Below are 24,757 nucleotides of genomic sequence, written 5' to 3'. Positions count from 1 at the left end.
TTCTCTCTATATCTCTCTATTATCTATCTCTTATATAATATTATCTATCTTTTATCTATATATATATAATATTTTTTTATATATATATATATATATATTATTATATATTATTTTTTATCTGCGGCAAATTGTTTTCTTGTTTTCTTTGCTGATCCTGCACAAGTATCAGATATCATAACAAATTATAACGTAAGAAATGAAGTTTTCTAAAGAGAAATCTCTTTTAACTGGCTCCTCGCTGGGATCATGTAAACATAGGTTCTCTCTGGTCTGTGTGCTGTAAATCGTTAAGTTTGATTACACGGGGAATCAGACCAGAAGACATAAATATTATTTAGAAACAACATCCGTATTAAATTAAGTTATTTTTGTGTCGTCGTAAGAATATAAAACTGTATTTGTGACATAAATCGTTTTTTCCTCACAGGCCAAGAAAGACAAGAAAGCCCTTGTCAATGTAAGTTTGGCACTTTAAACTCTTTTAATACCTTTGTTGTTGAATCAGACGACCTTTGGGCTTCGTTACATTCCCTTGTGTTTTATCACACAGGTTCCAGAGTACAGCCAGGCTCTGCAGACGGGCCGAGACGTCCGCACAGACTGAATCAACTGTACCCCAAGAGACGGAGCTGCTTCAGGAACACTACGGACGAGCGCTCAGACTGCCCAACACCACACCCCCTGATTTGGTGGAGGACACACACACACACCACACCCACACACACATTTTATCCAGAACATTTGGGGAGAGATTCACTGTGAAGTGTCGGTTGACACCCTAAAGTTCCTCTCTTCCTGTTTCAGCCTGTTGGAGACGAGAGCCAGGCGCGGGTGGTGGAGCTGGTTGGACAGAAACCAGGTGACTGATCAGAAGAGTCGTATCAATAATCATCTAAAGTGCTTTAACCTTCTTCAAACAAACACAATAACCTGCTCTCTCTCTGCTGTAGAGTTTGACTTCAAGCCCAGAGGCCATTTAGAGCTGGGGGAGGAGTTGGGTCTCGTCAGGCAGAGGTGACTGATCGTCTAACTTGATGTTCCACTTGCTGTTTATTATTAACCTTCTGAACTTTGGGTTCAAACGGTTTCACTAAAAGTGAAGAAGAGAGGTGTGTTGGTCTGCAGGTCGAGTGTGAGGACTGATGAGTATGAATAACATTACGTTTGATCATTTGTCTCATATTAAAGGGACAGTGGTTGTATGAGGTACTTAACAGCAGGAAGATTAAACATGTATTATCGTAAGTATAGCTGATCATGGTCTTTGCTGCTGCTGCTGCCCCGTCCACAGCAGTACGTCGCCTAACTTAAAGCCGTACTTCTGCCTGTTTCTGCAAACTGGGAGCGAGCCGACTGTATCTACGGGAGGGAAACACTGAAATGGAAGCTCATGCAAACCCACTCAATCTGCAGCGTCCCTTTTGAGTTCATGGGGATCATTATGCTTTGTTCCTCGGTCCTCTCCTGCAGACATCTAGCTCATATCTCAGGCCACAGGTCCTACTATCTGAGGGGAGCAGGGGCCCGACTTCAGACCGCACTGCAGAACTTTGCACTGGACACACTGCAGCGACGGGTAAACGCGTGTTTGGAATTATTACACATGAAGTCTGCAAAGTGAATGTTGCTGTTCTGTTGAGCTTTCCTTCTGACTCCTGCAGGGCTTTATCCCCATGGTTGTGCCGGACATGCTGAAGGGGGCAGTGTTTGTGAGTAGCACAGCTCTTTCTAACATTCCTCATTTTGCAAAGGTGTTGTCACAATAACACATTTGAGATTTTAATGCACATAAAGTACATTTATAATAAAGTATATTCTGCTTGCAGACAAACACAAAAGTCCAAGCTTTAAGCCATACAATATCATTTTCATAATTGTGTTTTGTCCACCTCCAGGAGGGTTGTGGGATGCAGCCCAAGTCCTACAGCTCTCAGGTGTACTCACTGGACCAGGCTCGTTTCCCAGACCTCAGCCTGGCTGGGACCGGAGAGGTCGGGGTGGCAGGTGAAACTTCACTAATGTTAATGTGTTGCAATCACAGGGAGGTTACACACACACACACACACACACACACACACACACACACACACACACACACACACACACACACACACACACACACACACACACACACACACACACACACACACACACACACACACACACACACACACACACACACACACACACGCACACACACACACGCACACACACACACACACGTCCTGTAACATGATACTGTGGCAGGACTTTTGGTCCAGGCGTGCATGAAGTCTGGGCACGACTGTGTGTCTCGTGCAGCCTCATGGGGGGCCATTACAGCTATAACCATAGATCCATAACCAAATATACATTTGTTAATTAGAATGTATCCTCTTTCTGCTTTGAACGCTGGTATGATGTGAGCTATTTACAACACTAAGAAGGAAGCCACCCGTCTGTGTGGAATACATGTTAATGATTTTATTGAAGATTGAATATGTGCACACAGTTTGGGGCAGAGGTTGTGAAGAGTTCACCAGGTTATAGTTTCCTTATGTGTGTTATGTATTGGATCGTATGGAGTTGTCAGTCCAGAGCAAACACATTTCTGTCTGGGACTGAAAGAGTTAAAGATTGAGACGAACAGGCGACCGGCCTCTGGACCTGGAAGCGAGAACAGTGATTAGAACAAGTGATGACGTTTGACTCAGCCAGAAGCATCTACTCTACATGTACGAGCATTAAGCGGTCGTGTGATGCGTTTCTCGTCTCCAGGCTTCTTCATGGATCATGCGGTGAACTGGAAGGACCTGCCTGTCCGGTGAGCAGCAGCACCCCTCACTCCTAGATAATGTTCTATCAGAGTAACTCTAGCTGACGTGATCTGTCATCTCTCGCCGCAGGACGGCGTGCAGCAGCACCTGCTACAGAGCAGAGACGGACACCGGCAGAGAGACGTGGGGGCTCTACAGGGTCCATCACTTCAACAAGGTAGCAACGACATTTAGTACAGACACAGGAAGGCTTTCATGAAGATCTTTAGACAGGAATCTGCTGACGTGTAAATAAACGTTCCTTCTTGCCTGTAGTGTGTGTGTTGTGTCGGAGATGTTCCAGACTTCATGACCTGCTTACTCAAGATACTCCACAGACCTTGTTGTGAGCAGTTTCATGTAGGATCTATTTTCTCTCCTGGATCACCGTGCAAAGAGAGGCGTGCATCTACTCATGGATGAGAGGCTCTCTGGAGGTAGCTACAGCTCGGCTGCGGCGGACGCCATAAGTGTCTGTGACGAGCCTCTCGTCCAGGAGTAGATGCAAACTTCCTTCTGCGTGCTGATGTGGGGAAAGGAAAGAAAATAGTTCCTACATGAAACTGCTCACAGCTGTGTGTGTGCGCGTGTGTGTGTGTGTGTGTGTGTGTGTGTGTGCAGGTAGAGATGTTTGGAGTGACAGCAGACGAGACCGGAGAAGAGAGCTCGCAGCTGCTGGAGGAGTTTATCTCTCTGCAGAAAGAGATCTTCTCTGCACTGGAGCTACACTACAGGTTAACACACACACACACACACACACACACACACACCACACACACACACACACACACCTACCTACCTACCTCCTGGCCCCGTTCTTTCATCCATTACATTTTACATGACATTTAGAACATGTGAGTTCTGGCTCTATTTTTAGCTCCAAGTTGTATTTGCGTGCTTCTTCTCAGAGTGCTGGACATGCCGACGCAGGAACTGGGTCCTCCAGCACACAGGAAGTATGACATCGAGGCGTGGATGCCTGGGAGGGACAGCTTTGGAGAGGTCAGTCCATCTTATATCGACACCTGCTGATGACTCGTGTCACAATGTATGCTGCAGGTGTGAATGGACACACAGTCATCAGTCCCGTCTCTCTCATCCTGTAAACCTCTGAATTAAAGTCACTTAAAGAAAAACACAGAAATGGTTCCTTACATTTCTCTGTACATCTTATCTTTAACAACCTCAATGTTCTTGGTTGAAGTATATATTTATTTATCTCCTGCTTTAACGATGTTGAGCAGAATCTGCAGCATGCACGCCCTCGACGGTGTAAAGAGTTAAATGTAGACGTAAGGGGGTAAATGTTGAACATTTGGACTCTTTGGCTACAAAATGCTGCACAAGCAGTTGAGAGAAACATCGTGCGGGCATGTTTTTAAATGTATGAAAGAGAGACAATAACTGTTTATTCAAAAATAAGATGGTTATGTGTTATGAAAGTCTAATGGGGGAAGAAGGAGTTAAACTGCGTGTTGTTTCTATATCCTTTGAGCTCCACAGAGACAGTCATCTGTATTTTCCTGCTGATTCTGATTTCAGTTCTTCTCTGTCAGATTTCCAGTGGGTCCAACTGCACAGACTACCAGAGCAGACGCCTCAACATGGTGTATGAGCGGGAGGACGGCAGCCTGCAGTACGCCCACACAGTGAGGCTGCACTGCTGTATATTCCTGTGCGTTTAGCTTGCAGCAGTATACCGTCTCACCGTCTCACCATCTTTTTGTGTTTTTCTCTAGGTGAACGCTACAGCGTGTGCAATCCCCCGAACCATCATCGCTATCCTGGAGACTCACCAGACTAAAGTAAGACCCCGACAGAAGAGCACACGTCACACACGAGGGCTCCCAAAATGAACCATAACAGGCATAAAACAAAACGCGTGCAAACAAAAGGTTACCTTGTCCACCTTCTATGTTCTGTCATGAGCTTAGTTCACTCGATACACATGAAGTGTATGAGACGAAACACTTCTGCACTTTGTGTTCAGTTATTTTAGACAAAAAGCGAAATAATTATCATTTAACAAATGTTTTTTATTTAATTATGTGACACTGTAAATGCACACATTTAAATTCATTACTGTGTGTGATGTAATTCACTTTACATCCTCCATAGCAATGGGCTTTAACTAACGAATTTTCCACCCAATTGTTGGAAACCCAGTGAATAACCCCCCCCCCTTTCTCTCCATCTCCCCAGGAAGGAACAGTGCGTGTCCCCCGAGCCCTGCAGCCGTATTTGGGCCTAGAAGAGATCGAGACGCCGAAGTATACTCCACTGAAATACATCGGACCCAACCAGCACAGTCGACCACCCAGACCTGCTCCCAAGACCCGATGACGCAAACAAAAGCTCCTGAGGGGAGGGGGGGGGGACGCTTCACACGCAACATCCAGTCAGAACGCAGATGTTTGATATGCATAAGGATGTTTCACACAGCGGATGTTGTTAATGCTCTTCGTTAATGTAAATATATTTGTCTTGTCAATAAAGATAAGAGTTTACTTTCTGTCTCGTGTTGGAGGCGTGTCAGAACATGTGGCGACACCATCAGTTCACTTATTTTATTTAATAGTTCATCATTTTGAGTTTGTGTTTAAACCCCTGACCTGTTTTAATCTTCAACTGCAGCTACAGGAAGTAGCGTAAGAGCACAAAAGTAAAAAGTTTGCAATACACCTCCTGCTTACGGCATCAGAATCATTGCAACATATTGAATCAGAACTCCTGTAGAATGATAGTATTGTATTAGGCTTGCCAATACACGGTCGCCATGTCTTTCACAGTTTAAATACATTATCAGACACACAGGATGACATTGTGACCTTGAGGGGCTCTGCAGAATAAAAGCTCCCAGAGGTGGTGTGTGTTACATTACCAGCTCTGATAAGGGATCGATCATTGATCACTGCTAATGTAATTAACCAGCAGCCAGGGGAGGGGGGGCTGTTTGCATGAGCCATGCATCTCAAATGATAATATGCTCACTGTACACACGTTTAGTCGAATTACACTTAATGTTGAAGCACTGATGTATTCAGACACACACAGTGGACGGTGTGTTAACACACTGTAAGTACAGGACGACCAACTGACATCTCTGGCACATTGACAGGGTTTGATCTGGACTCAAGTCACCTGACACACACACACACACACACACACACAGCTCCACGGCTCGGCTCCACCTCGCTCGGCGGGTGTGTGAAGAAGATCCAGCCCGTTATTTCAAGGTTATCTCCTGCACGAACCTCACTTCGCGGATCCTATGGGAATTCTGATAACCGCAGTTTTTCTTTGGGCTGCCGTCGGAGGTAAGCGTGCATCACATTCATTAAACAGCCACAGTGTGTGTGTGTGTGTGTGTGTGTGTGTGTGTGTGTGTGTGTGTGCTCGGTATGAAATGACGGTACAATATGAGAGTAGCGCTCAGCAGGCTGCACCGGAGACGAGCCTCATCCTTCACACACTCCTGCGCTATTGCTTTGGCCGCATGTAGCCTGTATGTTATGCTTTAAACAGAGCAAACTGAATGTTATAATACTTTACGAAGCAAACACAAGGACTATGATAACCTAATGGCGAAAGCCTCAGGGGTTTAGACTAATAGGCTAAACACAAGCGTTGTTACATAATTTGTTATGCGCCTACCTCTGTGTGTGTGTGTGTGTGTGTGTGTGTGTGTCTGCACAGACGGTGCTGTTACTGGCTGTGGTGGACATTTTAAACACAAACATATTTTTAGTGTTTGCTGGACCCCAAACTGTCATTGAACAACATAAATGCGAATTACAGCTCCGCACAGGTGAGGGACACGCGCCCAGCTGCAGCTGAAATGTGTTAATTAGGATGATTATAAAATATGTGTGGGCCACTAAAGTGTTAGAATCAGAGGGAAGTCTGCCTCACACAGACATGCGTGGGAACACAGGGAAAATACCAGTCTGTGCATAACCTGCATCCATTTATTACATTTTATCATTCTTCTTTCGGTGTAATTAAATATAAAACACATTTTTAAAAACAGGTAGCAGCGTGAAAGCAAAATGCACTAGTTTAATAAAATGTGAAATATTATAAATATTAATAATAGAGCCGATTATAAACTGTTTATAGGTTTAAGATCTATTTAGTTGCCAATGTGCGTGAAGACTGTAATTGGTAATATAACAATCTGACTGTACCACTAAACAAACTGCAGATGTCCATTAAATGCCAACATGAGGAGTAATCTAATTCTAAAGTCATTACTGAGCATCTCTCAGCCCCTATAGGTAACCCTGACTCAGGTGAGTCCTGACTCAGGTGAGTCCGGACTCAGGTGAGTCAAAGCAACATGGTGTTTCTGAAGATGCTTTCTGATTTTCTAACATTAACATGGTTGGGCAGCAGCAGGACAAGTCAATAAGGCCAGAGCCAGTCACAGCTTTAATTATGAGGCCAAGGTGTCCCAGATTACACACACACACACACACACACACACACACACACACACACACACACACCATCACACACCATCACATGGACATGCAGAGGGTTAAACAGCTCACGTGCTGTAGAGGGTTCATCAGTGGCCGAGGTGTTGATTAGTCCTATTGATCCTCATCTGTGCTGATCTGCTTGTGTACTGACACAGACCACAGAGTTCAAATCACACGTACATCTGATACACATGGAGGTCAGTGAAGGGAGATTACATTCAGATTGATTTCATGTGGTTTGATGGTGTCAATTTGACAACAACCCTCTTTAGATCGTGACTGACGGTGCAGACGTTGAGCAGCATCACATGTTGTGCCTCATGAGTCCTGAGCTGCGAGCTGAACCTGGATCGTGATCCACAGCGACAGATTCAATGCATCTCCGTGAGAATACGCAGTGTGTGCACAGCTTAGAGTGCCTTTTGATGATCCACTGACAGGCGGGGATTGGTGACTGATTTAGCCCCGATGGGAAACTACCTGCGAGCTAAAGCCTTTGGGAGCAACCTGCAGATAGAGTGAGGGGGAGGGCGTTAAGCTTCTTTGCTGTGTCGCTTCACCACGGTAACTGTGCTTACCTTAATGAGGGAACAGCTCCACCCACGCCCGTGTGTGCAGGACAAGCCTAAGTGATGAAACGAGTTCATGTTGTTGCAGAAATGTTAAATATATTGATTTGTGTGACTCCATCTTCTCCCTGTATTTATGTTTTGTGCCTCAGTGGGAAGCCGGCCGGTGTCCTCCCCCCTGAATGATGCAAAGGTCAGAAACAAGTCCTTTTTATTTCCCCAGCTTCACGTTCATCGTTTCTTTTTTTAATTAGTCGACCTGATTGTGTGTTTGTGTTGTTTCTCCAGGTTGAATGTATTATTCAGGAGACGCTGAACGACGACGGCTCGCAGCACGCGTGTGGCCCCCAGCTAGCAGGTGACGGCTCATTATTTCTTCATCAATAATTGAATAACAGAATGTAAAGTTTAGAGCTGAAGTAATTATTCCGTCAGTCCACCGACAGGAAATCAATATTGTTTTAAACAAACATTTGCATTTGTCTTTTTTATATCATTGGAACTTTTGGGGGTTTTGGACACAATGTAGGACAAAACAAGACCTTCGGAGACGACTTGTGATGGACATTTATTTGACATTTTATAAACTAAATTCAAGCTGCAAAGATTGTTTGATTAGTTGTCAACTTTTAAATTAATCGGCAACTATTTTGATAATGGATTTATCGGTTTAAGAAAAGTTAAATGTAAACATCTTCTGGTTTCTTTGCTCCTCTGTGGCAGTAAACTGAACATCTTTGAGTTGTAGACATTTGAAGGCGACATCTTGGAAATACTGATCGACAACAGACGAATCAAACATGACAATAAAAGTTCATGTTTTATTGATTTGCTTTCAATTCAAGATTACATGAAAGTAGGAGATAATCCCAGTTTGTGATGGGTGTTTAGTTGACACTGTTGTATTGTTGAAGTGTTGTGTGGGATTATTCCTGCAGAGGAACTTGATGAAGTGCAAAGGCATCAGGGTCTGCTCGGGGAGCTGCAGAGACTCGCTGATGATGGTACGCACAAATTCACATTGACACACTTGTGGTGTTTTAACGCACTATTCTCTGCAACGACCAGAAGTGATGTCTTCAATCACACACATGCTCGTGCATTTTAACACAACACGGCACTGACTGTAGTCTGACTGTTGCAGAGAGAGACACGGAGCGAGACCACGGGAAGGAGCGCTATGAGTACAACCTGGCTGACGATGAGAGCGACTTCGAGCAGGGGGATGAGGAGACGAAGGAGGAGAGAGACGTGACCGACCTTCCAAAAGAGACGGAGGCAAAGAAAGACGACTTTAAAGAGGAAGACGACACCAAGGAGAAGATGATGGAGGAGCCACGGATCGAACACAGAGGGAGGGACACGGAAGAGGAGCGAGCCAAGGAGCTTGAGGAGCTGCTCGCTGAAGAGATCACCAAGAAAGGGAAGGACGAGAGGAACGACGAAGAGCTCAAAGAACTGCTGAAGGAGCTGAAGAAGAAACGCTACGAGGCGGTGAAGGAGAGGGAGATCCAGAAAGGCTCTGGAGCAGAGCAGGAGGAAGAGGCGGAGGAGAAGGAGGAGAAGGAGGAGAAAGAGGAGAAAGAGAAGGGGGAAGAAACAGCGGAGGACTTGGAGAAGCGGAGGATCGAGGATAGGAGGAAGAACGAGGTGGAGCTGATGGTGGAGAGGGAGAAGGTGGAGAAGGAGCTGAAGGAGCTGCTCAGAGAGAAGGAGAGCAAGAGCAAGATGGAGCAGGAGAAGGAGAGGAAGGAGAAGCAGGAGGAGCTGGACGAGCTCGTCAGGAAGATGAAGCGGGTGCAGGAGGAGGATGAGCAGGAGACGCTGGGCGGGAAGAAAGGGGACGGAGTGGACGAGAGGGCGGCAGAGGAGAAGAGCGAGAAGAAGGAGGGCGAAGACGATAAGGAGCCTGGGGAGAAAACAGAGAATGAAGTGAAGAAGAAGGAGGAGGCGGCGGAGCTGAAGGAGCCGCAGCAGAAGAGAGTGATGGAGAAAGCCAGCGACGAAGCCACGAAGCAGTTTGAGCGGGAGAGGTACAAGGGTGAAGAAGAGGAGGAGGAGGATGAGGACGAGGGAGATGAGGATGAATATGTCCGAGAGGATGACGAGGGGCAGGAGGAGGAAGACGATGAGGATGGTGATGTCGAGGAAGATGAAGGAGAGGTAGGTGCACTTAAAAAGTCCATTAATCTAAAAATAAAACTTTAGATAGTTTATTAGTTAAAATAATTAGAACTTAAGATAAATACAAAATAAATATTGCGTGTGTGTGCTGTGACATGTAGCTAGCATCCTCATACCCACAATGCAACACTCTACAGGCTCTCCCTGGTATGTACGTCCACCATGGAGGTCATGTGTCTGGTTCTGCAGTGCATCTGAACCACGGGGCGGACAGATGCATTATTCATCAGTTATAGAAACAGCTGACGGAGGTCTGCGCTCTCCTGGTGCCCTTCTAGTTACCGCTGTGAAGCTCTCCAAAGCTTTTAAACACAAGTTGTTATTATTCAGTATTTACAGGTATTTTAAAAAGTACTTGCAGTGTAATTAGTTTCTATGTCCCTCCCTCTATAACTACCAGAAGATACCCGATAAGTTTAGTTGTAAAACATGTTTGTAAGGCTGTAATCTAAAGCATTATTTTGTACTGCTGTGTCATATATTCTCATTTTCTTGTGACCGCAGGAGCTGCTGGAGATTGAAGCAGAGTTGCGCAAAGTCGCTAAAGAGCTGAGGGAGCTTCGCAGAGGATAAGACACAAATACACACACACACACACACACACACACACACACACACACGCAACCCCTTTGTTGCATTCACAGTCACACATTCAGCTCACACATTTTGCAGCCTTCGAATCCCCACAGCACTCAGAGAAACGTCTGCAGATGTGAGTCTGTAAATGGACGTTAGTAGAAACTGAACTGTTGTTTTTCATTTCTGCTTTTAGATCGCCTGCAAAAGGCTTTCACCGTTTTGTTGACGCGTCTGAGTGTCGATGAAAAAGAGACTTTTCTAACTAATCCAAACTATATTTGCGTCCGCCTCCACTCGTGTCCCTGCCTCCGTACCTGTAAACGCTGTTTGTAAGGTAGACAGGTGATTTCAGTTGTAAACCGCCATGGATGCAAAGCATTTAGCACTTTTATTCATATGTTATTATTGACTGCAGATTGCCAACCACGTAAACAACATACTCTTTGAAATCTGAGTCATGAGCACTGACTGAATCATCCTCACTGGTGTGTGGTGGGGAAACAGAATCCCTACTATAAGTAAAATGTGTATTTAAATATATATTTTGTGCAATAACTGATGTTTAAGCTGTTCTGACTGTTAAGGATATGTATTACTGATATTTCTACACAGTCGTTATCTCCTAGAAACAGGGATTGTGTTTCATTTGGCTCTCGCACTGTTAAAAACCAGACTGTTTGTGACGAACAGGAAGCAGATCAGCGTAGAAGTTCTGACGTGTGTGTGTGTCAGATGTTTAGTTTTTCTTGAGCGTGGTGTGTGTTTGGCTACAGGATGTGAGGAGCTTACAAGGTCTAAAAGTGTCACTTCAGGTTCTCAGCCAGCTTTGCACTCTTATCTTAACAAGCCAAGGAGGAGTCGAGGGAAGATGGAGTCACTAAAGCCATTTTGTTGTCTCAGTAACAGCAGCACAGACAATAACATTGATGCACGCTCAGTAGTGTTACGTCGCAGTTTCCGTGGCTGTCATGTCCTTTGTGTAAATATCAGATATCATGGTCTGTAAGCCAAGGTCATAGGAAATATGAAGCTACAGCGCCCCCAAGAGGACACTGGGTAGAAGTGCACACAGGGCAGGATTAACTGGGTTGCTTACTGCAATAACACAATATAGACAACAGCACATGTGAATGCAATAATTAGCCAAATAACGAATAATTTCATGTCTTTTAATATGTTATCAAAGTGCATCATAGCGTACTCGTATAGCAGATATAATCTCTTTTTCTACACAGCCAAGATTTACAGTACATTTATGTATTTGAACAGTAGCCGGGCGGTGAACTTGTGTAAACACGTAGAGATATAACACGATCAGTCAACACTGACGGGCTCCTTACTGTTCCAAAGAGGAGGTGGAAAATTAATGTACCGTTTTCTTTTTTCTATATTAGAGCAAAACATGTTTCCACAACATGTATCTTACAAACCAGCAAGAGAGATGTAGGATATGTGTGTGTTTCCAACAACAGGGGAGAACTAAAACGAGAACAAAGACACCATTTGTAATATTACTGGCCAATCAGAGTGCTGTATTCTGTGCCTGCTGTATCTTCTTCTATGCTACCTGTCAATCAATAAACGGAAAGTGTATTAAACATGTGTTTTCAAATCACTTAACGACATACAATTAGTAGTGTGATTTACATCAGTCATTTCACTTATAAATATCTTATTAAACTTATTAAAGTCTCGAGTTTGGTCCCAACAAAACAGTGAAAATGACTTAATTTGTCCAATAAACAATATACAATCCGTGATGTGCTCCTGAAGGGACTTAAAGGCCGGGTGTTGCAGCCGCTCCTGTAGTCTGTGTCGCCTGTTCGTCCAACACGGACTCGATGTGGCTGAGCAGGGCCGGGAAAAACTGAGGCACTCCCTCATAGCCTGGTGGAGAGAAGAGTGTGTAAGAACAGCACCGTGTGTGTGTGTGTGTGTACAGACCCTCGCACACATGCAGTATATCTATGAACTGTGAATGTGCTGGTCCGGCTGCGTTGGGAATACAAGCAGTAGCATTGCAGGGACAAGCACTTAAAGAAAACATATGCTAACACATGCTAACACATGCTAACACAGTAGTTCCCAAAGTGGGGGGCTAGAGCTATTGCAAGGGGGGGCCCTGCTAGCATAACATGGACAAGTTTGTGACAGGGCTCCCAGGGGGTAACATATGCTAACATATGCTAACATATGCTAAATCACTGTGCGGCTATTAACTAGCTAGCTACAGCTGACTTCAACAGTATTGTGTGCACCATGCGGCATCATTGGGCGGCTGTGGTTCAGGAGGAAGCGTCTTTGGGATACTGCTCCGTCTCTCTCTCCGATCACAAGACGCCAACGCTTTAGTGATTGATTATTCATGTTCCTGGCAATAATAAGAGACGTCTCTGCAACATACTGTAGATAAAGAAACGTGAATGTGTGTGTGTGTGTGTGTGTGTGTGTGTGTGAAAACGTGTGTGTGTGCAGCTGCAGTACCTGGAAAGATGTTGATGTCGATGACGGTGAGGGTGTGTGTGTGTATGTTGATGATGACATCCACGCCGAACAGGGCCATGCCAAGCTGAACCCGGAGCTCTCTGACCAGGGCGGCCACGGCCTCAGAGCTGGGGGGGGGCAGGCCCGGCATCTGCTCGTCCAGCTTAGAGATCAGGAGGAAGAAAGGACATTTTGAGGGTGGATCTCAGCTCAATCAGGAGACAAATGGGGGAATTTAGACGACTATGTGGAACCATTACGCCATATGTTAACCTTCAATGACGTCACTCTACTTATACTACACCTGCTCGGGTTACGATGTCAAAGTGAGAGAGTGGGGGAGAAGTTAACGTAGACTTACTGCTGTGAGATCAGAGCTCGACTCTGGCTTGGACACCTGATGGCTGTTGAAGAAGATGGTCTTCCTGTCTGGAGGCGGAGAGGAAACACACATTGGATTGGATACAGGGAACAAATAGGGAAGGAAAGGAAATGTGACAGGAAAGGAAATTAAATGAAATGACAAGAAATGGGCGCAAAGGGAAGGAAAGTGAAGGGAAGGACGACAGGAAAGGAAAGGACAAGGCAGATAAGGGGAGGAAAGGAATGGAGAAGACGGAAAAGGAAAGGAGAAGACAGGAAAGGAAAGGACAAGGCAGGTAAGGAAAGGAAAGGAGAAAACAGGAAAAGAAAAGGAAAGGAGAAGACAGGAAAGGAAAGGAAAGGAAAGGAGAAGACAGGAAAGGAAAGGACAAGGCAGGTAAGGAAAGGAAAGGAGAAGACAGGAAAAGGAAAGGAAAGGACAAGGCAGGAAAGGAAAGGATAAGACAGGAAAGGAAAGGAGAAGGCAGGTAAGGAAAGGAAAGGAGAAGACAGGAAAGGAAAGGACAAGGCAGGTAAGGAAAGGAGAAAACAGGAAAAGGAAAGGAAAGGAGAAGACAAGAAAGGAAAGGACAAGGCAGGTAAGGAAAGGAAAGGAGAAAACAGGAAAAGGAAAGGAGAAGACAGGAAAGGAAAGGAGAAGACAGGAAAGGAAAGGAGAAAACAGGAAAAGGAAAGGAAAGGAAAGGAGAAGACAGGAAAGGAAAGGAGAAGACAGGAAAGGAAAGGACAAGGCAGGAAAGGAAAGGAAAGGAAAAAACAGGAAAAGGAAAGGAAAGGACAAGGCAGGAAAGGAAAGGAGAATACAGGAAAAGGAAAGGAAAGGAGAAGACAGGAAAGGAAAGGACAAGGCAGGTAAGGAAAGGAAAGGAGAAGACAGGAAAGGAAAGGACAAGGCAGGTAAGGAAAGGAGAAGACAGGAAAAGGAAAGGAAAGGAAAGGAGAAGACAGGAAAAGGAAAGGACAAGGCAGGTAAGGAAAGGAAAGGAGAAGACAGGAAAAGGAAAGGAAAGGAAAGGAGAAGACAGGAAAGGAAAGGACAAGGCAGGTAAGGAAAGGAAAGGAGAAGACAGGAAAGGGAAAGGAAAGGAAAGGAGAAGACAGGAAAGGAAAGGACAAGGCAGGTAAGGAAAGGAGAAGACAGGAAAAGGAAAGGAAAGGAAAGGAGAAGACAGGGAAAGGAAAGGAAAGGACAAGGCAGGAAAGGGAAGGAGAAGGCAGGTAAGGAAAGGGAAGGAGAAGACATTAAAGGGGGCAAAGGGAATGAAAATGAAAGGAAAAGGGAAGGACAATAAAGGAAAGGAAGGACATGAAGAAAAAGCATCTGATATATTTGTAGGTGCAGACTGACCACAAGGACCAGACGGGAAGTTCTTGAGTGAAGGCCTCTCGACGCAGAAGTGTCTGTCTCCCACCACAAACACCTTGTGCAGAACTGCTCCGTGGTTGACGAAGCTCTGGAGCACGCAGGGAGCGTGGACATCAGCCAGACTCCCTGCACTGAAGATCAGAGACATCTGCAAGACACACAGATATAAGTTTAAAACAGAAAACAAACATGAAAGCTACAAGTTGAAGCTACTCACCTCGTGGGAAAGTGAGCCGTGCGCCACTCGGGTTTTACAAACTGGGGGTCAACAGAGAAAAAGAGGAAGAGTTTGTGTGCGCCGTCATACATCGTGAAGAAGCAAGTGTGAGAATCTGAAAACCTGAGAGGAGTGTTCAGGGGGTTAACACACCACTGAACATCCACTACACTGCAAATATGCAAACAGGGAATTATCTAATGCTACGTTTTAGTAACTTGAGGATAAATCTACACACACAAAAAGACAAAGTTAGTCAAATCAACACGTAAATGTGTTTGTTTGGATGTTTTCTTCAGCCTCGCGTTTAAGTTAGACACTGAAACAAGGAGACAGAGAGACGGAGAGTGAACTGACTGAGAGGAAAGCTGAGGCCCCGCGTCGTCACAGCGTGTTGAACGGACGACAGGTCACTGTGGATCTCCAGGTAAGGAGGACTGCAGACGCGCCAGTCTGTTGGAAATAATGAATAATGGGAAAAGCGTTAATATGTACGAGCAGTGAAGGCTGTCCTGTCTGTAAAACTGCAAGTCATTAAAAAAGACTAAATCTAAGTCGACTTTTACCAAAACGAGCATTTAGTCGACTAAGAGGGGGCGGCGGTTCACCTCGGAGTGATTTGTGCAGCTTGCTCATGATCCGATAAGAGGCAAAGCGGTCCAGCAGCTGGGTCATGGCGGGCAGGGGGTCCAGAAGAACTGTGCTGGGATGAGCGGACATGAAGCTCTGTAATGCAAAAGACAGAAGGAATCTCACAGCTGATCGTGAACAAGCACACAGCTTCAGAAACACGATGGGAAATAAACATAAAGATGGTTCTTGTAAAAGCCTTACCTGGAAGTTGGCGAGGAGCTGCTGTGATTGGCTGTCGTGCTCAGCCTCCACGATGACGTCAGACAGTTTGTGAACGATGACATCGAAGGGTCCCTGGGGCGCCAGAGGCTGAGCGAGGTCGATCTGACGGAGGAAAAAACACACTTTGGATCATGTTTGAGAGAGTATGTCAATATAATAAAGGTGCCATATGATACTTAGCATTATAAAACAAATAGTTCCGGTCCTGGATTATGATGTAGCCGTTGTAAAATACTCACAGCTGTGACCACATTGCATCAGTTTTATTGTTTATTTTGATTTACTGGGGGGGCGAAGTGTGGATAAGAGATGGCTATGGTTTCAGTCATGACGTTGGAGAGATATCCTCGCTAACCTGGTGATATCCAGATACATGAGAACAATCACCCAAAGCATGCTTTCCTCTGCGTCTGAGTGCTTCCTGGTAACCGTTCTGCTAAATGTCCCTGAAGAACTACATTGGTTGGTGGAAGAACAATTAAATGATTGCATTGTTTTGTATATTTAGTAACCGTCTTATAAAAGCACTAAGCCACGAGAAGTCGTGGTTTCACAGGGAACTCGTAGCTAAGAGAGGCGCTGCACTCACTTCAAGTGCTAACCCTTAGATTAGTTCCCACGTGTGAAGGTCCTGTTTGTGCACGTGTGAGTACTCGGGCGTGTGTTTGTGGAATGTGCATAACAACAGAGTAATAAATGTTATTTCCCATTGAAGGACTTGAAGGACATTCTTTTTGTTCTTGAAAAGCCGGTGTAACTACTAACGCTAACAATAGCGCTGCTCCGCCTGTCACTGTGGAACAACAGCAAACATGGCCGGACCAGTTACTCCTGTGCTGAACGTCAGTTTCTTCTGTTTGTCATGACATCCAGTACATGACAGGAGACTTTCAGCGTGAAGTTCTTGCAATTTAAAGCACATTTTCTGACAAAAAGTACTTGAAAAGTTTCTCATTTCAGTCGAAAAACATTTTTCATTAGATGCATTTTAATGCAAAACAAAGTTAGCTTTAGATAACTCTTTGTTTACATATTTAAACATTACATTTCAGAAAACTGGTAACAATATTGTTTAAATGTAAGTAATCAACCGAGGATTCTTCTCTTAACATAAAGCACACTTTCCAGCTTCATTCTTATATATATATATATATATATATATATATATATATATATATATATATATATATATATATATATATATATATATATATATATATATATTCTAAAGCTTTTATTGAGTTGTTTGTTCATAAATCATTCAGATCCTGATCCGAGGAACATTCGATTCCTAAAAACATGGAGAAAATGGATTTTTGTTATGGTTGTTTCTGATTTACAGGATTGTAATTCTCCTGAAATGCACCACTGCTGCAGTATAAAGTCTGATTGAGGCTACTTACATCATTAGTTGTGTTTGCCTACAATGTGGGGAAAGGTGAAATCTGTATTGTGAGTAAAAGTCTCTCTTGTGCTCCTGTGCAGATATTCAGGCAGCCATTGTTCACAGATTTGCTACTTGCAGAGTGTAAGAAGGAGCTGCAGGTGGCTGTGACATGGATCACTAAAGCTGTGGCCCTCTGTACATGACGTGTGTGTGTGTGTGTGTGTGTGTGTGTGTGTGTGTGTGTGTGTGTGTGTGTGTGTGTGTGTGTGTGTGTACAGTGTTCCCAAACTGCGGTCACTACTGTCATACTTTAACAGCTTAACCTGTAAAATAAAATGCTAAAATCCTGCATCCCACCGCACACTTGGCCCTTCTTCATCCCTTCATTATACATCTTTAATATGATGTCATGGATATGTGGTGAAAACACTTACCTCCACAACTTTCACGCCATGGCCCCTGCAGGAAGAATACTGACATGTTTATATTTTAATGGCGAGGATAACACCGTGGGGATAATTAGTGCAGCAATAAAGCGTCACATGGAGAGATTATCACTCTGGTGATAAAGAGTTGCTCAACTGTGTATTATAGTGAGGGAGTTATTACATTAAAGTCAAACTAAATCAATACTTTTACTGTTTTACTTCACATCAAAGTAATACCTCCGTTTAGAAATACTTTGTTTTAGTATGTACTGAAAAGTACTCTGCACAATGTCCCGTTTCAGAATAATATACATTATATTGTTGGATTATAATTATTGATGCATGCATTGATGTATCTCAACCTATAATAATAAATGATATATACTTTTTAGATTTCATTTTGTATCATTAATCTGAATCTGAATGCAGTAAAAAGTACAATATTTGCCTCTTAAGTGTACTAAAGTACAACACTGGAGTAAATAGAGGCTGCTTAGTTACTGTCCACTGATACAAGGACATTTAAAAGAGAATAGAAGAAATAAAAACATTTCAAAATAAAAGAAATGAGTAATATCTTCAGGCTTTAAGGGGCTCTACTATGAGACAAGCTGCTCTGAATAAAAAAATGTTTTAAAGTCAACTTACGCACAGAAGTCTGCAAACGCGTCCAGGTTGACCCTCCTGCGCTTCTTCGCGCTGAGGCAGAATCCAACCCTGCGGCCCGACATCAGGCTGCGTGTGAGCGCCACGGAGAGAGGGGTGTGCGTCGGTGCCTCGCTCCTCTCCATTCAACCCTCCCCTTAATACTTCTGCCTTTACCAGTCCCTCTGTCTTCCAAGAAGCGCGTCTCCAGATCCATATCTTCCGTCCACATAAGTGGGAAAAGACTGAGAGAGAGAGAGAGATGAGAGAGAGAGAGAGAGAGAGAGAGAGAGAGAGAGAGAGAGCCAGTCTAACTAGTAATGTCACCTGACTTCCTTATTGCTGCCATCCAATAATAATGAATAAGGCCAGTGGTGCAGCTGCACATCACAGAGCTGTAACAGAAAGAGAAAGTAAAACACAACCCCAGAAGTAACTCCATGATCCCGCTGTAGCAGCTCGAGCACGCAGTTTCCTATTAACCGTTGTAGAAGAATCGGTTAGTTATTAGTTAGTTATTATTATTATTCAGGGAGATTTTAAAGATACTTTAAGAGCCGTGAAGTTCACCTGAGGTCACCAACATGTCGCGAGGTTTCAAACCCAGGTTTCGACCGACACATCACCATCTTTTCACCGGAGGGCCGCCTCTACCAAGTCGGTAAGAGAACATACCTGTTACTGCACACGAGAAGTGCGCTACTGTTACCGACTTAGTGGGGAACGTGTTGCGTCTGTTAGAGTCATAACGTGCACACAAATGTTACATGTAGGTATATGTTATACATGTATAGTATGTTAAGTTCATTACTCTCAGTGGTGGGATGTAGTTAAGCCTACTGTTATGCTACTTTATACTTCTACTCCACTACATCTCACATAATAAACTTAAATTACTGGTTGTATATAGTGCATATGAGATTATCATAGGTTTAGCAACAGCAATATATCTGCTAAGTATAGCTCCAGTTCTACCAGCTGCAACCAGTACTTTTACATTTACGTTACTTTAAGTACATATTGATGTTTCTTTACTTAAGTTACATTTTTCACGCAGTATTTTCTACACTGTGGTATTACTGGTAACCCAGATATTGCTGTGCAAGGTTAAACAGGTTATTAAATACATTAAAACAACTTCTATTAAATGTGTATTTGTTCTGTCTGTGTGTCACATGTCCTGCAGAGTACGCCTTCAAAGCAGTCTGCCAGAGCGGGATGACGTCTGTGGGGGTCCGGGGGACAGACAGCGCTGTGGTGGTCACACTAAAGAAAATACCTGTAAGATAATACACACACACACACACACCACACACACACACACACACACACACACACACACACACACACACTGGATGATGAGGATCTGAGTCCAAGCGAAACAGGAAGCCTCGCAAGAGTTGTGACTCCAGCATTTTGCTGACTTGAGAGAAATAAGGAACAAGATACTGCGCCATCAAAGATCCAGTTCTCACATTACAAAGAGACTAAAGAACTAAAGAGAATAAAAGATGTATTTTGTTCATTGTCTGTTCATTTTAATGTCTCATCAGATGATGAGTCAGTAATATCTGATCATAGTGTGTTCGTTGTAAATGCAGCGTTCATGTTTCCACATGCACAGTGATGCATCGAGGTGTGTCGGCACAATATCATTTTGTTGTCTGTTTTCGCGTCCTGCAGGACAAGCTGCTGGACCCGTCCACTGTGACCAACATATTTCAAGCTGACCCCTCGCATCGGCTGTGTGATGACGGGGCAAGGAGGTGTGTATCAGTGTTCCAGTACCTGGGATATAAATATCTAATCACCATGAACAAATGAGACCGGGATTAAGATGACTTTTGTTTTATATCTTACATGAGAAAGCTTTATTTTAATGGATAATAGACAGCTGGTAGCTGATAGTGTAATCAGGGTTGTAATGGTATAAGATTTACCACTGTAAATACAATAATCGTCACAGAAAATATCACCGTATTACACTATTATTATTATTTATATTATTATTATTATTATTTTACTATAATAATTTGTATTATTATAAGTATTTTAAGTGTTATTATAATTATTTTAAAATTATTATTATTATCATCATTATTATTATTTTTAAATAATAATAATTACAAATGAATTATAATAAAAGAATAATAATAATAAATATTAAAATATAATATTTATTATTATATTATTTTTATTATTATTCTTTTATTATAATCATTTGTATTATTATAAGTATTTTAATTGTTATTATAATTTGTTTTAATTATATTATTATTATTTATTATGATTTTATTATTATTGTTATTATTATTATCATTATTATTATAATAATAATTATTATTGTCAATATTATCAGAGGATTGAGAACAGAATTGTGACAATAAACAGAATTATAAACCTTATTAACTACCAAATGTAACAAAACTTGAGCTTTTTGAGCTTTTTAAAATAATGTCCTTTGATTATTAACAATGATTATTACTGCGGTTCTCCTGTCTGCACCTTTAACTCACACACTCACACACTTCTGTCCGTTCTTTTCAATACCGCAGATAATAAAATGTATGATAACTGTCAGCTTTAACAACCCTCAGTGTAAAACTGTTTATTAGTCTTAGTGTACTGTGATTATACCGGTATATCTGGAAGATCATATACATTTAATATTTAAAAAGTGACTCTGTCCCTCCTCTTCCTTCTTGTGCAGCGGACAGTCACTCCCAGGTTCACCGGGCACGAGTGGAAGCAGGAGAATGGAACGAGTATAAGTTTGGTTACGACATCACGGCGGACGTGTTGTGTCGCAGGTTGGCCGAAATCTCCCAGGTGTACACGCAAACGCTGAGATGAGGCCTCTTGGCTGCTGTGAGTATATTGCTGCCTCGTCGTTCAGTTCCTCTCGTTAGCCCTGCACTCACCAGACCTCTGCTCACCTGTTCCACGTCCCCATTAGTTACCTGTACGGGTCTCCACCTGCTCTGTTCCTTTGTTGTTCTCTTCTGTTTCCTGTTTGCCTCTCAACTCTCCTGCTGTTTCCTGCCTTGTCTTTCAGATTCAAAGCCTTTATGCCATTTCAATTAAATCACTGCGTCCTCTTTCATCTGTGTTTGGGTCCTTCCCCTGCTGCCTGCTCTCCGATGTGTAACGTTCTGTATTAATAGATTCATTAATTGATCTATAAATGTCAGGAAATAGATAAATGTTCTTTAAATGTGTTGTTTTGTCAGTCCAAAACACAAATATATTCACTTATATGATTGTAAAACAGAGAAAAGCAGGAACTCTCCATATTTGAGAGGCTGAAAACTATTTTGCAGGAAAGATAACTCTATAGACGAATGTTGCAGCTCTAAAAGTCTTCCTGCCTCCGCCCAGTGACGTCATGCAGTGACGTAGTTTGGATGCAAGGAAGAACTACAAACTACTTCCTGGTTCTCTCCACTGGCTTTGTTTCCAACAAACAAATGGCCTCCCAAATATAAGTGCATTTGATGTTATGGATGAGGATACATTTCGCATAGTGTCATGGCTGACTTGGATATTAAGCCATATTTATTTGAGGGAGATTTGAGATAAATCAGAAGCACACGCAATGCATTCTGGTACATGTAGGCACTGCAGGCACGGCTCCGCGAGCAGGAGAACGCAGCTTTCTCCCACACTGAGAAATGATTGGACGTCCACATAAACGCTGGCACATTCTCCCTTTAAATCTCTCATCCCACGGCTCGTAGTTTTATTTATTTAGTTTGCGTATTCCACTCACCTTCCACCCTCCTCCCTCCACAGGTATGACCATGGTGGCCATGGACCCCAAGCAGGGTCCTGTGCTGTATAAGTGTGACCCCGCAGGCTACTACTGCGGCTTCAGAGCCACAGCAGTCGGGGCCAAACACATAGAGGCCAACAGCTACCTGGAGAAGAAACTGAAGAAGAAGCCTGAACTGACCCACGACAGGACCGTTCAGGTGAAGCTTTGATGTAAATCAGAGGCGTCCGTGTGTTGGAGCCAATCAGCACACTCATCTAACTCTCTGTATTTCCAGCTGGCTATATCCTGTCTGTCCTCCGTCCCTGTCTTTGGACTTCAAGCCCGACGACCTGGAGATCGGCGTGGTCACCGAGGATAAACCCCAGTTCAGGTAACGTCAGTCAGACCTGTAAATATAAGTGCTTCACGAAGGCAGCGAAATAAAACGCACAATCCATAAATATTTATTCTCATTAGATATTTTAAAGGGATGAGAGCGGGCTGATGCAGTTCATCATGCATAATACACATGATGCACAACAGAAGGAAATTAAAAGTAAGATGAGGAAAAGCTCTCCATCAACCGCATGTGTTTAGAGAAGGGATCTTAAAGGAGATCTCCGCCGTGCACATCGTTCCACAGCCTCAGTCGTGCTCCGAGGATCTCAAAGTATGATCCATGTACGGACTAAGCGTATAAAGCCGGGAGACATCCGGGGAGGCGCCTGTACAGAGGCTGTGATTACAACAACTTGATAACTCACTTCTTGTTGTTTATCCCTTTAACGAAGGTTGTTCTTCCTCCTCACCTCCCCCCTCCCCCCCTCCCCCCTCCTGTAGGATGCTGTCGGAGGCAGAGATAGACGCCCACCTGGTTGCCATCGCAGAACGGGATTAAGACGCCCTCGCAAAGTTCAAACCTGCGATTCATCATCGTAGTATTTCATTTGTAGTCATTAGTCTGCAGGCAAAAGTACACACCTGTGTGTGTGTGTGTGGTGTGTGTAGGATATTCATGCACACCTGAAGAAGAGTATTAACACTAAAATAAGTTAATTTCTAGTGTTTTACCAGGTATTTCTAGTCGGCTTTAAAAACAATTCACACAAACAACTCGTAATAATAATAATGTGTAACTTCTGGCACAAGCAACACATTCCTCAAACATGACTCTTTATTTTGACTTTCTCTGGTTTTGTTTGGACGTGTAAAGAATATTATATATATATATATATATATATAATATATATATATATATATAATATTATGATCATCATCTGCACTCATTTTTAAACAGCTGTTATAATAAAATTAAATAGAAAAATGTTTTGCCTTAAATGAAATAGTTAATGATTTGACTTTGAGTTTATTTCCCTTCATCCTGATGGAACAACATTCCCCTGGTTGAGAGCAGGTGGCGTCAGTGAGGTGTTACCTGAGGCTGACGGGAGAGAAGCACGAGCACAAGCACGATATTAATGTGTTTTATATCATTTAGATAAGGGCTGCAAGATATGAGGAAATAAGTGATAAGGTTGAATATCATGAATCACAATATTACTTGAGATAATAGATATTAAAGTTTACTCAGTTCTGCTGCTTTCAGTTTATTATTACACATTTATTATTATATATATTATTATATTTATTATTATACATTATTACCATTATTATTATTATTATTATTATTATTATTATTATCGTTATTATTATTATTATTATTGCTAGAAAACAACAAATTGAATAAAACAAATTAAATGAAATTATTCTTATTAATTTTATTAAACTAATTGAATATTAAACTGCACAGAAAAAGGCACCAAACAATTAAAAGTTACATTTTAGGTGCAGTTCATCAACCTTTTTGCATTGACAACATAAAATGATATATTGGCCATAATGATATAAAAACATATATTTTATTGTACTTTCACATTTAAATAAATAGAGCTGGAAACATGTATGTGCTGCATTCCTGTTATTATCCAAATCTGTGCATCTAAATACGACTGCTCCTTATTCTCAGAGCTGCTAGAAGCTAAAGATAAATACACCTGCATCAGATCAGCAGAGAACTTCACTTTCACGTTGTGCTATATATATATATATATATATATATATATATATATATTTAGATATATATATATTCCTGCTAGCTACCGAATCTTTTGCATGAAAATAAGAATGTAAACATTGCTCTCTGTTGTGTAACTTCTGCTCTGAACTGCAGCTTCAACATTCAGGAAGTTTCATTTCAGCGTTTTAACGTCAAAATATGATTGCTTGTGCATCTCTAATTTAGATGCATATGTCACGTGCACATTGCTGTTAAACATCCTGTCCAGTGTCCTGCAGATTATCCGGAACTACTTGCACGTGGCCACTAGATGGCGCTGTTGTGCCTGCCTCGACCTCAGAACAGAACTCTGTTTGTACTTTTCTATTTACGGAAACCTACTTCTACTCTTGTAAACAATTATACTTCCGAGTCTTGGGAGATTGTGTACGTGTGTGTGTGTGTGTGTGTGTGTGTGTGTGTGTGTGTGTGTGTGTCACAGAGTTTCCACCACAGTGACAATCTGTGGATATGGATCAATGTCCTGTTCAATTACTGAATGTCACTTGC

At 42.8% G+C, this 24,757-nt stretch overlaps 3 protein-coding genes and 1 pseudogene across 5 annotated transcripts in view; 3 read left to right on the top strand and 1 right to left on the bottom strand.

Moving 5' to 3' along the window:
* Nucleotides 1–5,307, top strand: part of LOC115017746 (serine--tRNA ligase, mitochondrial-like) — a 7,097-nt gene extending 1,790 nt beyond the window's left edge. Inside the window, exons 2-13 of the mRNA XM_029446430.1 lie at nt 785–859; nt 951–1,014; nt 1,471–1,576; nt 1,662–1,709; nt 1,896–2,004; nt 2,758–2,803; nt 2,886–2,973; nt 3,417–3,529; nt 3,704–3,797; nt 4,352–4,444; nt 4,535–4,600; nt 4,998–5,307. Of these exons, the coding sequence (XP_029302290.1) occupies nt 785–859; nt 951–1,014; nt 1,471–1,576; nt 1,662–1,709; nt 1,896–2,004; nt 2,758–2,803; nt 2,886–2,973; nt 3,417–3,529; nt 3,704–3,797; nt 4,352–4,444; nt 4,535–4,600; nt 4,998–5,138 (1,043 nt within the window). The 3' untranslated portion in view covers nt 5,139–5,307. The remainder of the gene's footprint in view (nt 1–784; nt 860–950; nt 1,015–1,470; nt 1,577–1,661; nt 1,710–1,895; nt 2,005–2,757; nt 2,804–2,885; nt 2,974–3,416; nt 3,530–3,703; nt 3,798–4,351; nt 4,445–4,534; nt 4,601–4,997) is intronic.
* Nucleotides 5,308–5,952: 645 nt separating this feature from the next.
* Nucleotides 5,953–12,209, top strand: LOC115017928 (DNA ligase 1-like). 2 transcript variants are annotated; one of them, XM_029446665.1, is made up of 6 exons: nt 5,953–6,112; nt 8,001–8,041; nt 8,137–8,206; nt 8,763–8,852; nt 8,993–10,011; nt 10,537–12,209. In XM_029446665.1, exons 1-6 carry the CDS (start codon nt 6,067–6,069, stop codon nt 10,603–10,605), a joined length of 1,335 nt encoding a protein of 444 aa, XP_029302525.1. In that variant the 5' UTR covers nt 5,953–6,066; the 3' UTR covers nt 10,606–12,209. The 2 variants fall into 2 exon arrangements, with proteins under 2 accessions (XP_029302525.1, XP_029302526.1); XM_029446666.1 differs by having other exon boundaries at nt 5,955–6,112; nt 8,787–8,852.
* LOC115017929 (inositol-tetrakisphosphate 1-kinase-like) lies at nt 11,850–18,970 on the bottom strand. 2 transcript variants are annotated; one of them, XR_003833291.1, is made up of 12 exons: nt 18,948–18,970; nt 18,381–18,772; nt 17,739–17,763; nt 15,897–16,019; nt 15,671–15,788; nt 15,420–15,515; nt 15,063–15,103; nt 14,828–14,993; nt 13,457–13,524; nt 13,096–13,258; nt 12,870–13,014; nt 12,366–12,498 (listed from the first exon to the last, which is right to left on the bottom strand). XR_003833291.1 is itself a non-coding variant. In XM_029446667.1 (11 exons), exons 2-11 carry the CDS (start codon nt 18,521–18,523, stop codon nt 12,389–12,391), a joined length of 1,053 nt encoding a protein of 350 aa, XP_029302527.1. In that variant the 5' UTR covers nt 18,524–18,772; nt 18,948–18,970; the 3' UTR covers nt 11,850–12,388. The 2 variants fall into 2 exon arrangements, 1 of the variants encoding a protein (XP_029302527.1); XM_029446667.1 differs by lacking the exon at nt 12,870–13,014 and having other exon boundaries at nt 11,850–12,498.
* Nucleotides 18,736–23,029, top strand: LOC115017745 (proteasome subunit alpha type-6-like; annotated as a pseudogene).
* The last annotated feature ends 1,728 nt before the right edge of the window (nt 23,030–24,757 follow it).

The sequence above is a fragment of the Cottoperca gobio genome, chromosome 13 (genome assembly GCF_900634415.1).
Source record: "Cottoperca gobio chromosome 13, fCotGob3.1, whole genome shotgun sequence".
NCBI lineage: Eukaryota > Metazoa > Chordata > Actinopteri > Perciformes > Bovichtidae > Cottoperca > Cottoperca gobio.
This window is presented reverse-complemented; position numbering and strand designations above follow the sequence as displayed.

What these genes read in the sequence shown, in the direction of transcription:
- LOC115017928 (XM_029446665.1), top strand. Translation starts at nt 6,067, where the DNA reads ATGGGAATTCTGATAACCGCAGTTTTTCTTTGGGCTGCCGTCGGAG. An exon ending in CCCCCCTGAATGATGCAAAG is followed by an intron (nt 8,042 to 8,136) that starts GTCAGAAACAAG and finishes TTGTTTCTCCAG; the next exon opens with GTTGAATGTATTATTCAGGA. An exon ending in TCGAGGAAGATGAAGGAGAG is followed by an intron (nt 10,012 to 10,536) that starts GTAGGTGCACTT and finishes TTGTGACCGCAG; the next exon opens with GAGCTGCTGGAGATTGAAGC.
- LOC115017929 (XM_029446667.1), bottom strand. Translation starts at nt 18,523, where the DNA reads ATGGAGAGGAGCGAGGCACCGACGCACACCCCTCTCTCCGTGGCGCTC. An exon ending in ACGGCTCACTTTCCCACGAG is followed by an intron (nt 14,994 to 15,062) that starts GTGAGTAGCTTC and finishes TGTGTCTTGCAG; the next exon opens with ATGTCTCTGATCTTCAGTGC. An exon ending in CGAGCTCTGATCTCACAGCA is followed by an intron (nt 13,259 to 13,456) that starts GTAAGTCTACGT and finishes CTGATCTCTAAG; the next exon opens with CTGGACGAGCAGATGCCGGG.